General features: G+C 36.9%; 1 protein-coding gene across 3 annotated transcripts in view; it reads right to left on the bottom strand.

Annotated features, from left to right (window-relative positions):
• Positions 1 to 2,479: 2,479 nt before the first annotated feature.
• Positions 2,480 to 17,740, bottom strand: part of LOC132914699 (aquaporin-like) — a 54,265-nt gene continuing 39,004 nt past the window's right edge. For 2 of the 3 annotated variants that reach the window (XM_060974026.1, XM_060974029.1), the window contains 4 exons: positions 8,607 to 8,794; positions 8,035 to 8,178; positions 5,413 to 5,868; positions 2,480 to 3,082 (listed from right to left, as the gene is read on the bottom strand). In XM_060974026.1, the coding sequence (XP_060830009.1) occupies positions 3,077 to 3,082; positions 5,413 to 5,868; positions 8,035 to 8,178; positions 8,607 to 8,794 (794 nt within the window). In that variant the 3' untranslated portion in view covers positions 2,480 to 3,076. Of the gene's footprint in view, positions 3,083 to 5,412; positions 5,869 to 8,034; positions 8,179 to 8,606; positions 8,795 to 10,228; positions 10,578 to 17,740 lie in introns of those variants that run through there. The other variant, XM_060974030.1, reaches the window with a different exon arrangement.

Below are 17,740 nucleotides of genomic sequence, written 5' to 3'. Positions count from 1 at the left end.
TTTTATCTGTCTTTATGGCCACCATAACTCTCCTCCGAATCACTCTGTACATTCCTATAAATCAATGTCCAACCGTTTAAATTTAAACCGATCGTTCCACTGTATAAAAATCACATAATTTACATCAATGTAAAACTACCCGTGCAAATGTATGCGATATATGCGATGAACAGTTTAATTATTTCACGTTAATAATTATCTTATAAACGTAAAGGAAAATTGAAGAGAAAAATGTAAGATATATATCGCGTTTAACATATAGTTTCTGTACTACGTAGCTGGTCGACTAATATGTACAAAGTGGTTCATAAAATATATTCCAGAGATGGCAAAATATACTGTACAATTGATACAACCAATAGGACTAATATTTGCGTGACAATTTAGTCTGGATTTTAATTCCGGATCGCTGCACTATGAATTATTAATGTAATTTCCACGTAATACATCAATTGTACAGTTTGCAAATACAAAAGAATATGTTAATATAGCAATGTGATATTACGATGATTGAATGTAATAAAATACTACAAAAATAATAATTAATGCATATTGTATATATAGAATAATGATGAAAATATCGGAAACCTGACAATGATATAGCCGGGAAAACAATTGCAAGGCAAGTGATTAACAAAAGTTCAAACATATCGAAGCACCTTGTTGTCGTATTTTAGCCCTCGGAAGCCCTGTCATCGAAGGAAATCATTTCGATGTTAACGAACGATGGGTAACGTTTCAGTCTCGTACAATAGAATCGATAAAGTCGAAGAAATACGCTTAATACAGATGAGAGGTAAAATATTGCAGTTGCAAAAAATAAAACTTTACTCGTAGCAGCCTTGGAAGATCAGGATTCGAACTGTACGAAAAAAACTGTAGAACGTGCAAAGGACTCGTGGAGAAATAGCCTTAAATACGTCAATCGCGCTATTGACGTGTGTCTGGCATGAAATTCTTGGAACCATAGATGGATACCGCCAGCCTTAGTTTTTATCGCGCGTCGCGTCGAGAAATTTAAGCTGACAAATATTTGCTTCACTGCTCGCTGTAATTATTTTCGTCTTAGACGGTCATTATATCGCATGCAGGCGTACGTGTCTGCGAAGGAATCGTGGGAAATAAGAAACGGCGAAGAAAAGGGAGGCGAGCATTAAGGAACAGATTGAAAGTTGAATTATTGAGTCGACGCTTGCTATGTAAATCATAGGAAAACGTTACTTCGCTCTGTTCGCCAACAGCCTGATGTAGTTTTCCCATTTTCTTACGCGGAAACACATTTGTTTCTTTGCCGGGTCCTCGTCTAATTTTCTGACTCCGTTGTTACAAGCTACGTCGCCCATGGGAAACCAGCCCCGTAGAGATCCCTTCGCTCCGTCTGGCTATTCACTCGAACCGTAATTTTATGCTAATTGAATAACGAACGATGACTGTTTATAAATGAAGATTTCAAAATTCTCTCGAGTGAATAGCGGCTCTGAGTTACGGAAATTTGTCTTAGGATTGATTAGTCGTCGGGACTGACTTTGGCTCTGCGGATAAATTAGTTCGAAATAAGATTGACTTTCTCCAACGGGACTTGTCAGTTATTAAATTTATTGTCGTTAATTTTACTATTGGATCGTTTAACATTTATTATTAAATTACTAGTATTAAGTTGAGACTCGAAGATTCTCTTATTTTTACCTGTGGAGCTTGAGATTAGGAACCATTAATATTTCCAGTTGTTTCATGAACAAGCTAATTAGCCAGTCAGTTTTTATATTTTGTTATTACAGTTTATGGTTTTTACGCGGTTGGATCACTTGAGATTACGATTGATTAGTTAATTATGGCTCGGTGGCTAGAAATTATGGCTTCTAATTATTGCTTCCAGTAAATACCTTTGCGGATATAATTTTGGTCTTATGAATAAATTAATTAACGATCATTCGTTGGTTATCGTATTTTAAAAATAATTTTTCCTGTTTGCTTCAAACGGTACAGGCTTTTATCGAACAATCATCGTCGCCGATGTCATTCTATCGTACTTGTTTCATATACGACGTGATTTGTGTTTTTCGTTTTTGTATGGAGTCTCAAGGTCGTAATGAGCGACGGAGAGGAATTTTCCCGGTCGATCGTCGGTCAATTGTCTCTGTAAATGACTTTTCGCGCAATGTTTTCAAAGTTTATGCTCTGTATCTCAGAATCTCAGATTATAATTAAAAAGCTTGTTCTATCATTAATAAAAGAGATCCAATTATAAAAGCTAGATTTTTTTACTTCTACGCTCCCCTGGCGCCTGAAGACAGGCCACCATCGATACACCGCTGCAACGCGGTTCTCGGTACTACAGGAGATTTTAACATTTTTGTTCAAAATTTCCTAAATATATATATATTCTTATTCGAAAATTCTCCAAAGATGTGAAGAAGAAAGAAACGAATTTCTTTCAAGCAGAAGGTAATGGGGAAGGGTTGACGAATAAATTCCAAGCTCACTTTTATCCGATTATATTTTTCCATCGTCACGAGTAAATACATCTATAAAAAATATAACAATTATATACAACGACAATTAGCGGATTGAAGTTGCATATGAAGCAGCAAGCAACACAGTTATGCTGTGCGAACATATACTAACGGAGTATTCGAAACAAAAAAAATAAAAAAGACAACAACAACGAGACGCGTGTTCCCGGCATCGGTTCCGATCTAACAGCCACCATATTGTGCACGGTGGATCATCGAATCGTAAAATGGCGGAATGTCGTCGTTCCCGGGATGCACATAACCTATACGCTGTATATCGTTTCCCTAAGAAGATAACGTTGCCGCGTGTGAACAATACTTCGCAGGCAACGGATGATCTCTCTGATGAGCAGTCTTGCGATTTCCTGGATCGTTCGAACTCTATACGATCGAGAAAAACGGAGGTACAAAAGATCCTAGAAGGCGCGATGTACGATCCGGTAGATCCGTTCGATCCATTCGAATCCTCCATTGAACGCTTAATCTCTCGTGGTTTCTTGAAGATGGTGCCGATCGACCCGTACCCTCGACGTTTCCGATTGGCCCTCTTCACGGCTTTCGTCTCACGGCTAGAAAGAGAAAACCAATCGATCAATCTTGATAGATCATTGCCCGATAGAACGCGGATTTTTATAGAAATTTATATTGTTCTGCATATCGTTCGAAGAACGGATTGTATCAATTGTTTTGTTTGCTACATATAATAACTATAGTACCATATTTTATTTTCTTTTTACGTACAGTTTTTATTTACATATCTTTGCTTTGTTTACGTCACTCCGTGTACGTTTGTGCCTTTTGATTTATCATAAATTTAAAAGCACAAAAATCAGCAGAATGTACACGGTATACGTAAAATATGTAAAATACTGCAAAGTGGAGTATTCGCCACTATCTTTAATAGGCGAAGCAAATTACTACACAGCTTCGGTTGCTTTAATTCTTTAGTTGGTTTTCCTAATCCCTTGATAAGATTCGATAATTCTTTGATTGTTCGCGATAGCTCGTTGATGCTACTGACGGAAGGATTGTATCCAGATGGATAAACTTTTATTTCTTATGATATTTGAGCAAGAGATTAAGTTAGGTTTATGCGCATATATCGACTTGTGAAGTTGACTGAACATAATGCTAACCTGTGATAGCTCTTTAAATAACGCTTCAGAGAACATACCCTTCCTATTTTTAGGCACTGATTAAGATTTTTAGGATTTTTTTGTAGTATTTTAGGAAATTTCCTGACTACTTGCAATTTCAATCTAAATTCAACACAGAGGATCAAACTATTTTTTGTGTAAATTAAAGTCAGCAAGGTGTTAAAACTGACGCGTCAACTCTGTAGACCTGTTACATCAAACGATTTCTTGGATCATCTCTTATCAGAGGACAGAAATGTATTTCTCTTCGCTAAAGTCTGGGTGCTCAGAATTTCGTGAATCTCTCAATCTCTTCCCTTGCAGATGTTTAGCCTTTTCGCTTATTTTTTAATCTTCCCAATTGTCCACGGTTCCTACTACCAAGAATATCTTCAAACTCTTCACGGACGTACTAGGACGCGCGTTGGATTTTCGGATACCAAAGTTCTCAGAAAGATGGAAGAATTTTCGTAATAAATCGAAGTGGCGAGTGCAACGTTGATACTTGATTTTATCAGTTCTCTTTTCGCATCGTCCTATTAATTTAATCAGATTACTAGTCGGTAATTCAATAAAAAAAAAAAAAAATTCTGAAAAGGAAACATCGCGACGAATGAAAGAAATTTCGAGGAGAAGCTCGTAAGTTTAGCTGACTATGTACGTCATGTAAACGCGATGCATGCCGTGCATGGAGATTTTTCGCGATGCGGATTATCTTGTAAGGGTTGGCCGTAAAGGTCGGCGATAAATCGTCGTTGGCGAGGAAGTTTGGTGAAACTGGTTTTACGACGCGGTGAGATTTAACGTTCTCGGTTTACCGTCGATGGGAACCCTAACCGTGGATCTGAGGAAAGCCGTTCTTCGGACGACGTATCGTTTAACTTCTTATCCTGTGCGCCACGCTGTTGCAAGAATATTCTGAATCAGGTTTAAGTCACCTTCCTGCAAACTGTCCTAGTTAGAGCCTAATGGCTTTCGGAAGAGGAATCCAGAGACTGACGTCTGTCGTCACCAGACTGCTAGGCTACTTACAATAGTTCACAAAGGTATTTCAACACTTAGCATTGGGAACTTTCCTGTATATGTTACACGTGTTATACAGGGTGTCCCGTTATTCATAGTATAAGTGAGAAGGAAATGATCGTAAAAATAAGTCGAAGATATAGAATTGTACGTGTTATACAAAAAAGACGAAAGATACTACATAAAGATACGTAGGTAATGTGAATGTGACGTGTGGGAGGAATTAAAGAGACAGTGTTCATTGTAACGAACTGCGATCAGCTGGAAATATTAGAAAATAGATGGCAGAGCCGAAGGTGAACGAGCTTACCGAGTCTACGAAGAGTTAAATATTTTCAGTGACACGAATACTGATAAAATTGAGCGACAGATACTACCGCACTGTGTACCGAGTGTACACAGAGTGAAAAAGAGAATTTTTAACAAAGTAGACTTTGACACGAAGTCTGTAAATAGCTAAAAGTAGAATATTCAGAAAAGTAGACGCTGGTCAGCTGAAAATATTGAAAAATGAATGGCGCACCATGAGCTGATACTGATGTACCGTCTACAAGGAATCGAAAAGAGAATCTTCCGTCTAAAATGGACTCTGATCGGCTTAAATCAAAGATGAAAGGAAAATTCAAAAATGCAAAAGATACAAAAATAGCGTACGTAAATAGTTAAAAAGGAATTAAAGAAAAAAAGCGGATCCTGAACAGCTGAAAAAAATTAAAAAATACTTATGGTAACGTGCGTACCTCCGTCTTCTGAATGTTGACGCTGTTCAGAGCGACAGCTTCAGCGGCGCACTCATCCTGCGTATTGTTCTTTACGCCGAAGATAGTTTTGTACATGAAGGACGATAAAAGGGCGCCACCAATGGGGCCGAACCAGTAGATCCAGTGATGTGACCACTGATTGTTCCAGAGCGCTGGTGCCAATGACCTGGCTGGGTTCATGCTGCAACCTGTGTAAGGTCCGAACGCTAGCGCAAGAGCAGCGACCGTCAGGCCGAATCTGATTGGCACCGAGTCGGTGTTTTTCACGTTTCTACTGTCCCAGACGGCGCACGCGACCAGCATCAGTATAGCGGTGGAAATGCCCTCGAGCAACAGGCCCTGGATCGCAGATAGCTCCGAGTGTAGATCGGTCACGCAAAACATGTCCGCCTCGCTGAGGGTCTTGCTCGTCAGGTTACCTGTTGGAGTCACCACCTGCAACGCCAGTTCCGGTTTTGGGTCGATATTTGCTTGCTACATCGAGATATTTTCGTGGAAATGGGAGGTTAATACAGTATTGATTAAGACCACAAAGAATGAATTGGTAATAAGGGATATGATATGGTTAGGATTAGTTGAGATTGCTGTATGTATATATTTATATATTATCGTATAGTTGCAGTTGGTTAGGGTTAATTGATATTTGTATAATGAATTATTCAATTCTAGTGCTTTGGCAATGTGTGAAAGGATTAATTAAAGGTTGATGCATTGATTGGAATTGACTTGTTGATATACTCAATTGATATTGTGGACGATTCAATTCCAGTCTGGATTGTTGAAGATTACTCAAATAGTTATGATTGTTTGGTATTGGTGTGATGAGTTATTCAATTCTAGTGCTTTGGCAATGTGTGAAAGGATCAATTAAAGGTTGATGCATTGATTGGAATTGACTTGTTGATATACTCAATTGATATTGTGGACGATTCAATTCCAGTCTGAATTGTTGAAGATTACTCAAATAGTTATGATTGTTTGATATTGGTGTGATGAGTTATTCAATTCTAGTGCTTTGGCAATGTGTGAAAGGATTAATTAAAGGTTGATGCATTGATTGGAATTGACTTGTTGATATACTCAATTGATATTGTGGACGATTCAATTCCAGTCTGGATTGTTGAAGATTACTCAAATAATTATGATTGTTTGATATTGGTGTGATGAGTTATTCAATTCTAGTGCTTTGGCAATGTGTGAAAGGATTAATTAAAGGTTGATGCATTGATTGGAATTGACTTGTTGATATACTCAATTGATATTGTGGATGATTCAATTCCAGTCTGGATTGTTGAAGATTACTCAAACAGTTATGATTGTTTGATATTGGTGTGATGAGTTATTCAATTCTACTGCTTTGGCAATGTGTGAAAGGATTAATTAAAGGTTGATGCATTGATTGGAATTGACTTGTTGATATACTCAATTGATATTGTGGACGATTCAATTCCAGTCTGTATTGTTGAAGATTACTCAAATAGTTATGATTGTTTGATATTGGTGTGATGAGTTATTCGATTCTAGTGCTTTGGCAATGTGTGAAAGGATTAATTGAAGGTTGATGCATTGGTTGCAATTGATTTGAGTTGATGTAGTACCTATTGGAGTTGGTTAGAATGGACATGGTGTATGATTCAATCCCAGTTTGGATTGCCGAAGATCAATGAAATGGTTATGATTGATATTGGTATCATAAACTATTCGAGTCTAGGATTAATCAAAGATTAATGCAATGATTGAAATTGATTCGGACTAACACGATGCATAATTCTATAAATCTACCTGATATCCCAATTTACTTCGTCATTTAAGAAATCGAATTAAAAATGACTGTATTTAAAAATAATCAAACAGAAGCTAACAAAGACACAAACCAGATAAGAAAAAACGTTTGCAAACGTTGTTATCACAGGTATTCGTTTTTAAATAGAGCTTGACCACAATCTATACAGATAGCGTGATATCATGACTAGTTATCGTTCCATAAATGAATGTAATAGAAGGTCTTGAACTCGATAAACGGATACATGTCGAGGTTGCGATTATATACTGGCCTCTTTTCGAAATCGCGTTAAAATCATTCTCTTGTACGTTTTACGTATTTTTCAAAGATTTACAGCCTGAATGATATTCGATTTATTATCGTATTATTATGTTGTTATTAAGCGATATCTATCTTGTGAGCAATCTTGAAGCTTAAGATTGACGTGTCAAGTGATTTGTTTTAACAACGTGTTTATACAAAACCTGGTTTATCGGCTTGCACGATGAAATGAATAAAAAATCCACGTATTCTCCAAATTTGCTTTTACAGAATTGCCTGTTACGATGAGAAAATATTCTGCCTCGAAGCAGGTACAGGTCGTTTCATTTTACAACGTAACACCAACTTGATCTACCCAAAATATTTTACAAAGTACGTGTAGCCGTAGAATTTAATTACAGAAAAGTACCAATAGCTTTTTAGATGACGAATTTTTCAAGTTATCCTGTTAAAAGCGTGACCTTAAAGAATTCAACATCACAGTTTATCCGTTTCGGTGCACGATCAATATAAATAGAGGATGACCAAAGTTGTGAATGAATGACGAAAGTACGAACCTTCAGCATGCCGAACCCCAGGATTCCGCCGACTATCTGGGACAGCAGATACACCAATCCTTCGGGAATAGTCTTCTTCCCGAGCACTACCGATCCCACCGTGATGGCAGGGTTAATGTGAGCATCGCTGATGTGGCCAATAGACTGAAAGGACCAAACGAATATTAGCTTCGAATTATTCAATAGCCACGAATAGTCGATTCATATAGACATTTAGGAACATGGTAAAATTATTTACAAATGCAATAGAACCTATTTGTATTTCTACGACGATTAGTCTATCGTGGAAAACAGAAAGCTTTTCGGAGTGTTCAACGAAATTCAAATTTGAGTCTTGTCCAGAAATTTATTTCTTTATGTTAATAGAAATTCTAACTGTGGTCCAAAAGCTAACAGACGTCGTGAATAGACTGTTTGGTTTTAAAATACATGGTGCAACTGTACAGTGTGATAGATATATAAAATAAGAATCAAAGTATAGTGTATAATTTGGATGATCAGATATAACAAAATGAACGAGAGAATAAATATGTGTAAATGAAATCGAATTGCCAAAATTGATGGATACCAACTTGAATCACGATCATCACAGCAAGGCCAAAGGTTAAAGAAATTTGAAGTGGAGTGGGTTCAGAGCCCAGGCCTCCAACGCATCCCATGCAGCCAACGAACAGTAATATAGAGGTGCCAATCGTCTCGGCCAAAACTATCAACACGGTTTTCTTCATGGCGCCTTCGCCATGCATCAGCTTCTTAAAACCTGCAACATGAAACACACTGTAGATGATGTGTAACTTCTTAAATAATCTCAATCGTCAATGGTTCTTTCCATTCTCTTATTTAACTAGAATGTTAGTGAAAATACTGGAGGAAATATTTTTACTTTGACACGAAACTTTTTAGCTTAATAGCTACAGGTAGTTTCATTTTATTATCCACGGCATGGACCTAGTTCTTTCCATTCTCTTGTTTAACCAGAATGTTAATGAAGATGCTGTAACCTCGAGGAAATATTTTTACTTTGACGCGGAACTTGTTAGCTTAATAGCTACAGGTAGTTTCATTTTATTATCCACGGCATGGACCTAGTTCTTTCCATCCTCTTATTTAACCAGAATGTTAAGGAAGATGCTGTGACCTCGAGCAAATATTCTTTCTTTGACGCGAAACTTGTTACCTTAATAGCTACAGGTGGTTTCATTTTTTTGTCCATACACGGACCTACATCTCTTCGATAAACTTTATTATAAAATATCCCGCAAAGTATCCCCGCAAAAGACTCTAGGAAAGCAATTTTCAAATCGAAATTCAGGGATCCGATTAATTACAATCTTTAAATAAATTTGAGCAGAACTCGTAATCGAGATATACCCGATATATATCAACCTCGGTAACTTTTCATTGTATGAAAATGTTTCTTCTCGTTCCACTCGTCAGACTCGTGACAGACATTTTCCACGACGTCGGCGACATTTATCATGTATAGAAAACACGCCAAACGAGCGTTCGTAATGGTGTTCTCGAGACCCGAGTCTCGACAGGTGTCGACAAGGACAGAGACGTTCCCGTCGTGGTGGTCGCTCTCTCAACGAGCGAGACAGGCGGTGATAAAGGTGAAATATTAATAAACCTATTTTTCTTTCGTCTAACCGGTGCAAGATGTTCGAGGGTCCAAAAACTAATGAATTATAAATTCCTCGGCTTTTCATGGCACTCTCAAAATGAAACACTTTCACCAAAGCACAGATATTTCGCAGAAAAACGGGAATAGCTATCAAACGACGTTGTTGTATTCGTCGCGGTTTCGCCTCTTTCTTTTATTCGCTAATTTTTCAACCTTTAAGATTTTCTAATTCCGAACTTCTTGATCTTTTAATTTCTCTCAAAAATTCTCTCTTTCAATGTTCTTCGAGTTTTATCTGAAACATTTGTCGCCAGGTAATATTTTTACGATCTTGAATGTTTCATCGTACATTTCGAAAGAATCGTCGCTAACATACGATACGCGTTCTTTCCCTCGTTTACGTATTTACACACAATGTGTACAAATATATAAAATGTACATATATAAAAATATAACCGAGATGAAGTAAACGAAGAAATGAGAAATGGCCCAGATGGAGATTTTCACGACGAATGAAGAACTTGTTTCTTTTTTATCATCGATGTACGTATATACGAGTGATAATCTCACCGCACTTGCAGACCATTGCGTCGATATTACACAGCACGCGTACACGGAACCACTTGCACCGATGAAATAAGTAGTCTGAACGTAGTTATCTACGTCGGTCGCGTTAAACGAAATACGACGTATACGTTGGTACAATGATGTTGACAGCTGATTAGCCACTATACACAACGCAGCACGAAAATGGCTCAGCCGAGTGATAGCCCAATGTAAATACACTTACACCGCGCGATGCCATTCAAACGCAAATATTGCACCTGTTTGATCGGTATTTTTGGAAGAGTTCAATATCTATGGTAAAACGTCCTTGTGTATATTTACGTGGATATTTCTCTTTTCTCTCTTTTTCTTTTTTTCTTTTTTTTTTTTTTTTTTTTTTAAACGCTCTGTAGGTGGATTTTATGCATTATCTTCGTATATATACATAGAAGATAGAAAAGAAAGGATACCATCGATTTAACTATTTTTTTGAAACACCTTTTTAAACGCCTTTTGAATTTTTTTATTTTATTGAGTATTCTTTATCGTTTCTAATAAAACGATGAAACGACGGCTGAACTTATCTATGTGCGTTGACCTTCTGGCGAATGGGACTTCGTTTTTGAAACGCCTTCGTATTTTATCCTGTACTCAATTGACGCCACTGTTCCTGCCCACTTCCGGCAGATCTTTTTGATATCTTCGACGGAGCCGTAGTAGCTTTTAGGGGCCTCGAAACACCCTTTCGTCTGTCCATCTTTGTATCAACGGTCTAACGAGTAATACTAACCTTTTTGACGAATTTTTTACGAATAATATTCCGTAAACCGATATCGCCGATAGAAATGTTTACCTTTGCAAAGGAAAAAAAGCAACGACGTAGTAGGTCACTGTTTGTATCATTTATGACTCGTATTGGGATCAAGATGATGGCCAGATACGATTTCCCTTGAAAGTTCTTAGAATTGATCGTAAATTTGTTTTTACTGGCTGGTGCACGTGAAAAGAGTGTAGAATTTCAATGACGGAGCGTAGTTTGCACGTCACTCAGGAATTACACTCGTGCAACGATAGATCGGGACGAGGATCGATCGTAAATCAGGACGTCACCTTGCCACACGCAAGCAGGTCGTACACTCGCGTTTACAGAGATAACGTCAGACCCGGGAAGATCGAGTCGCGTAAAAGATCACTCAGCACCGTCTACCGAAGTTGTTCCTTTAGTTGTGCGAGTTTCGTAACGCAATTGAAACCGCAATATCAAACACTTCCGTTACGTTGATACAGGGCCCTTCACAGTTTCTGCTTTAATTAGAGCTAATTAGATTCGAATAAATGAGTTTTCTGCAGTGGTATCAACCTCTGCCGTGGAAGATTTTATCTTGGGGGTTAGGAATTTGACAAGCGAGGATTTCAGGTGTCTAATTGTAGTTATTATTAATTAATTTCTTTATAGCAGTACTGGTTTTAGAGGTTAGGAAATATGATATCGAACAATGGCGGCCCGAAGAAAAAATGAAAAACTCGAACATTCTGAGGTTAGAAAGTGCAAAATAATACTAATAAATATTATTAATATGTTATATAAATACAGTATAATATACTTAAGGTTGTAAATTGTTATTCCAGCGTTAATGGTTGTTTCTACGTTAAAAGGAGTCTACGTTATTTAAAAAATGTCATGAACGATTAACAACACCGTGTGTGATTTCGATTGAAAAAGGTACGATTTCAGAAATTTCGCACTTTAATAAAAAATTATTGAGAGATTTTCTCGGGACAAACGAAGAAAGATAGTTTATTTTTAGATAAAAATAATTTGTTTTGAAATACCGAATTTTCTATATATAGATTTATTAATAAACTGTTTACGCGTTAAGAAATGCCACTTATTTATCTTCTATGTACGCAGAACCCCTACATAACATCTTCATCAGCTGCCACTGATATCAGGAATTATTATCACTTGACTACAGAATATTTCAAAATTTATGTTACCAGTTCCTTTCGCGTAATATTTTCTACGATATACAGGTTGTTCCGACAACTCACAAACTCGCGAAAAGAAACGTTAACCATAATTTTCGAAGTTCGAGAAAAGCGACGAAGGAAAATGCCAAAAAATAATCGTTAAACCACTACAGAGCGTTTCAAAGTAACTAAATCTACATCTTCCAAGGTCGATGAATCCAATGCTTTCTTTCCATTTCCTTTCATTTCAAATTATAGCTATTACCAACTTACTACTGATTTTCGATACTTCTATACAGGGCGTTTCAAGCCACAAGATTATTAAGTACACGCGAACATAACCTCACAGTTAATCACGAATCTCTTCGCATATACGTTTCCAGATGATATTACAGCGTCGAATGGACTTTGAAAAAAGAAAAGGGGCGCGTTTTTTTCACCGAAACGCGCGGTTACTTGTATTTTCGCCCGCTGGTCCGCGAATCCGCTCTTCTAGTCCGTGAATGCCGGCAAAGTAATCAGAGTGCACGTTCATCGGAAGAGTGCACGGTGATTGATGTGGCTCTTCGGCATCGCTATCGACCCGTCCCGATGAAAATATCTGTATCCGTAGAAATTGGATCCATAGAAAATAATGCCCATACACGTGGTTCCACGATCTCGTTATCTGCAATTACCGAAAATTCCTGGCAACGCCAAAGAGAAACAATATGCACGTTATCGACCGAACTCTAAGTTCACCTGCTGAATTTTCATGAATTTCCCAAATTTCGCGTCAATTTCTAAACTTTGAAAATTTAATTTTTTCGTGCTACGTACTCGGTTCGAAACTCGGTTTCGTGTTCGTTTCTACGCCAATTTTCAAGTCTCGAAAATTTAACATCGTTACGCCGATCGCCTCTCCTCGGACCGATTTTCAAAAATTCGCCACTCCTTCCATCGTTACGTTGATTCGTAAATTTCACAAATTTAATCTCCTTCATCACGCTTCGCGTGAATTGGCTCGCTTCGATCGAATTTTCCAAGCTTGGCTCCTGCGTGTGATTCTACCCCAATTTTTTGATACTTTGCAAATTTAATGATCGTCGTTTGCGCTAGCCGACTCGCTTCGGCCGAGTTTCCGCTATTTAACGTCAGCGTTTCTTCCCACGCGAATTTACAAAATCTTTATGGACATTGTGAAGCAAATTCACGATTAATTCTCTTACAATAATCCAGGTATAATTTGGGTAATTGCGCTTTGTTTATGTAGCGGGTGTAAGATAAACGTTCGAACGTTCATTATAGTAGCTGATTTTGATTTACGAACCAGAGTAATTAAAATAATTGTAGCCGTTTCGTAATCATTGTAGTTAATTTGCAGTTACATAAACGCGATAATTTTGAGGAATTCGAAAACGCTGGAATTTTTTCATCGTAATCGAATTACGTTAGCGCACGCTTTTCTAAAAATATCTTATCCGAAACGTTTTTATCGTAAATGATAGACGTACGTAAGAAAAACATAAGAGAATGCAAGTTGAATTGCAAAGATTCATTCGTTACACGATTCCTCGTGTTTCAATATTCTTTAAACATAATTTCATAATCCACGCAATTGTTAAACGATATTTTCCTATTAATCTTTTTATCATCATCGTTCTGTATCACGACAGGATTATAAATATTCGTAAATTGATAACTGATAATTCTCACCCTGTGTATATTTATATTCACATAATTTAGAATTTTAGTTCATGTTCTAAGATTGTAATACTATTACAGGTAAGCACGGTGAAGATTAGTAATGGCAAATTAATTAGCAACGAGAACAACACTATGATCTATTAGATAGAGGCATAGAAAAACATATACAGTGTATCTTTCTTTTTCAAAAGGATACGAATGAGATATTTTAGAAAGGGATAATTAGATTTTAAAACAGGCATCGTGCAACGATGCGTTTCGTCGCTTTTACGCCAGTGAACAGATAATTGCGATTCGCTGGATACATCGTAATTGCGTGTAATTTATGCTAGTCGCATTGTTCAGCTCTCTCACTAGCGACACTAGCGCCACTTCCACATTTTCCTTCGTTCTCCGCCATAAATATTCCTCCTTACCTAACATAACCTAACCTCCTCCAGTGTCCAAAATACCAGTCCCTATCAATGGAAAGATTCGCAAAATTTCCATGCGATCTTTCTTCATAAGTTGACACGATTGATAAGGAAGGACACGAACTTTGAAGTGAATTCGACTCGACTCGAGTGCTGCCTTATCTTCGAACACTTTGTCGAGAACCACTTGTGTATTTTTCTCTAGTAGATCGTTCAGATTATCGTACTCTTTCGATAAATAATCATTTATTGTTGTAGATTCGCGATATCGGAATCTTTGTCTGCTTGGATCGGCCCAGAATTCTTGTTTTATTATTGTTCTTATTATTATTATTATTAATATTGTGTATTTTTTATTAACGGGGTAAATGCTCTGGTAGAGAGACACGACGCGGAGAAAAATAAATCGCACGCGTAAATATATGCAAAACAAGGAAAATAAAAAGAGAGAGTAATAAAAAATGTACGGTTTAAGCAGCCTCTTAAGGAAGACAAGGATCAAGGACACCATATGGTGTACAGGATTAGCAAGGTGGGTTAACTCAGTTAGAATAGCCATAGGTGGTACGATGTTGTCATTTATCGTAGATTCTTCCACAACTTTCGCCTCGCTGTATATTTTTCCGAATTTTCGATTGACTGCGGGTTGCTCGAAATTTTCGTTTCATTGTAGACTGTTTGAAAGTTCTCGATCGACTACAGATATTGCAGGAGTCTTTTTAAAATTCTCGTCTCATCGCAGATCTCGCAATTTCCCAATTAAAACTTCCACCTCCCCGAGCTTCGTAACTTCTTAATAAAAACAGAAGATGAAGAAACACTGGAAAGTAGAAGAACCATTTCATAAACTCTGCATTGTCTCGTGACGCGGCAAAGATTCCCAATGCCTCGAGAATTGTTGTTTAATAATAAGAATGGTCATCTGAACAAACTACAAAGTCTACCGAGATAGCAAGGAAAGTAATTATAAACTCGTCGTCGGAACGCCTCTGCGATTATCATACATTTCCATTCTAATCTAAAAAGAAAAAAAAAAAGAAAAGAAAAGAAAAAAAGGAGCCGCGCGGAGAAAGGAAATCCGGCGACCCAATTCTAGTTAAGCAAACAAAGATCTTCGAGCAACATTCCAGTCGATCGTCCATCGAACGAACGTTTTTAGAGAGTGTCCTCGGGCAGTGTAGCCAACCGACAATCGGCTAATTCTACGGAATCGGCATCGGAACATTATGCGGCAATTAGTCGGTATAATCTGCCTATTAGGGGGATAAGCGGCGTCAGATATAACGCAGATCGTGTTCGAATTGACTAATGGCTCGTGTCAGCTCGGCCAGTCTGGCCAACCTAAGTCCTTCTCCTTTGTTCCACGTTCCAGCCACGTTTCAGGCCTATTCTCATCGATTTTCGATCACCTCAACATTTTACGTACGTACAGCGACTTAAGGAAAAGAATATACTCGGACACGTCTTTCTTATCATAAAAGATATAACTTAGAAAAAAAAAACGAAGCTGGCACCCCGCTGGGGGTAGCCGCCCACGTGCTATATTTATTTTTTATTTTTATTTTTTTTTTTCTTCACCAACAAGATATAACACTTTACCAAATGTCCATAAGGACAAATTGTAAAATAACCAATATAAAAAAAAAAAAAAAAAAAAATCTTTCTTACGAATATATTATGTGCGTTACGTCAAGCATTTTAGAATTTCATTAACATTGTAACGAGAGTCGACTGTCATAATTGCATTTGTAAAGTTTCTTGTACAATTATCTTGATAGAGTTTGAAACAAAGTTGAGAATGTGTACAGAAATTGCAAGATATTTAGCGCAAGCATTTACCTTGACAATATCGCGAAAGTATTTGATCGGTTTGAATAACTGAATATGAATTATTTCTATTATATTATTTCTAGCATTAAATATATACGTTCACGGTTACTGTTACTACTCGCGCTATATTCTAATTTTTTTTACCAAGTGTTATCAGAAAACGTACGACTCGTTAATTTACATTCAAATTGATGCTAAATGATTTATCGACATATGGACAGTCACAGTTCAAATGCAGTTAAAAATTAACTGCAATATAACGACAGCTTAAATCAAACGTAACCAAAATAATTAAAAAATCACGATATAATTGGAAATACACTTGTACAAATTACAATGGCCAACAAAAATGCTCGAACGCTTTTCTCGATGAGTACGTTATGCGCAGACCGCAGATTTTTGTGCAAATTCATATTTTTATTAACGCAAATAAAACAGCAAAGCTGTGTTTCATCTATTAAATAGAATTAAATTTCATGTATAAAATATTATAACTGTATTTTCGATATTTTATGTACTTTTCCACCTTACGCGAATTTTGTGTATTTTCGTACTTTTAAATTTTCCATAAATATGTGAAAATCCACAGTTTTAATATTATCACGTGTATTATGTAAAACATTGAAATTTCGTTAGCACTGTAATCAGACAGAACAGATCTGAAAAAATATATATAGAAATGGTAAGATATTTAATACAAGTGTTACATGTATTTGTCATAAACTTATCTTGTACAACATGAAAAAATAAATGGCAAACAAATGTGGCTTTACGAAATTCAAACGAGACAAGGACGATGCGATGGGCACAACTGTCGGATAACCCTAGCTGATAACGCAATTTCCCTATTTGCTCGGACAGAGAGCCGATAAAAGGCAGTTTGATTCGATTTTGACTGGTATTTCGTGGAAAACTTTCAAGATAAGATGAAATTTCGCTAGTTTCTCGCGAGATCGTGTGTAAATAAAAATGTTGGGCTTCTATTTGATTTAGTGATAATGAAAAAAGGCTTTAGTCGCATTTAAGCCATCCAGCAACTTTTTCGCAACACGTTCACAAAAACCGAAAGAGAGAATTCCTTTTAGAATTATAAATCGATCAAATCATTTAATTATCTTTTAAGTCTTTAAATGATCGATTTATTGCCTTCAAAAGATTTAGCCAATCTAGAGGTCAAAAGTTTTAATTAGACTGATTTGTGACATTCCTCGTATTCCCATAATTATCGAAATAACTTTTTTATTTAATAACATTGTATTATTCATATATACCGAGTGTCCTCAAAACCCCCCATAAAATTGAATAAATTCTATACCTCGCTATAACATTTCATTTGATAAAATCCACTAACTGCATGAAGTCCTAAAGATTGTGTAACTGTGTAGGATTCTAAATAGTATTATATATGATACGACTTAATTAAGAGAGTTAAGAATCCCCTGAATTTGCCACTATCAGGTTCAAGACAAATTTGGTTAGACTTTATCGTCGCACGTTGTATCTAAATGACAAACGAAGATTCAACCCTCTAAAACCTGACTGATAATTGGCGGGGGAAGGAATAGATACGCAGTAATGTAAATAGAAAAAGTTTCGTTACGAAAGAGAAAAGATTACGTAAGTCTCGGTAGATCGA

This window comes from Bombus pascuorum, chromosome 15 (assembly GCF_905332965.1).
Source record: "Bombus pascuorum chromosome 15, iyBomPasc1.1, whole genome shotgun sequence".
Classification (NCBI taxonomy): domain Eukaryota; kingdom Metazoa; phylum Arthropoda; class Insecta; order Hymenoptera; family Apidae; genus Bombus; species Bombus pascuorum.
The sequence above is the reverse complement of the archived record's forward strand: the minus strand, read 5'-3'. Positions and strand labels throughout refer to the sequence as shown.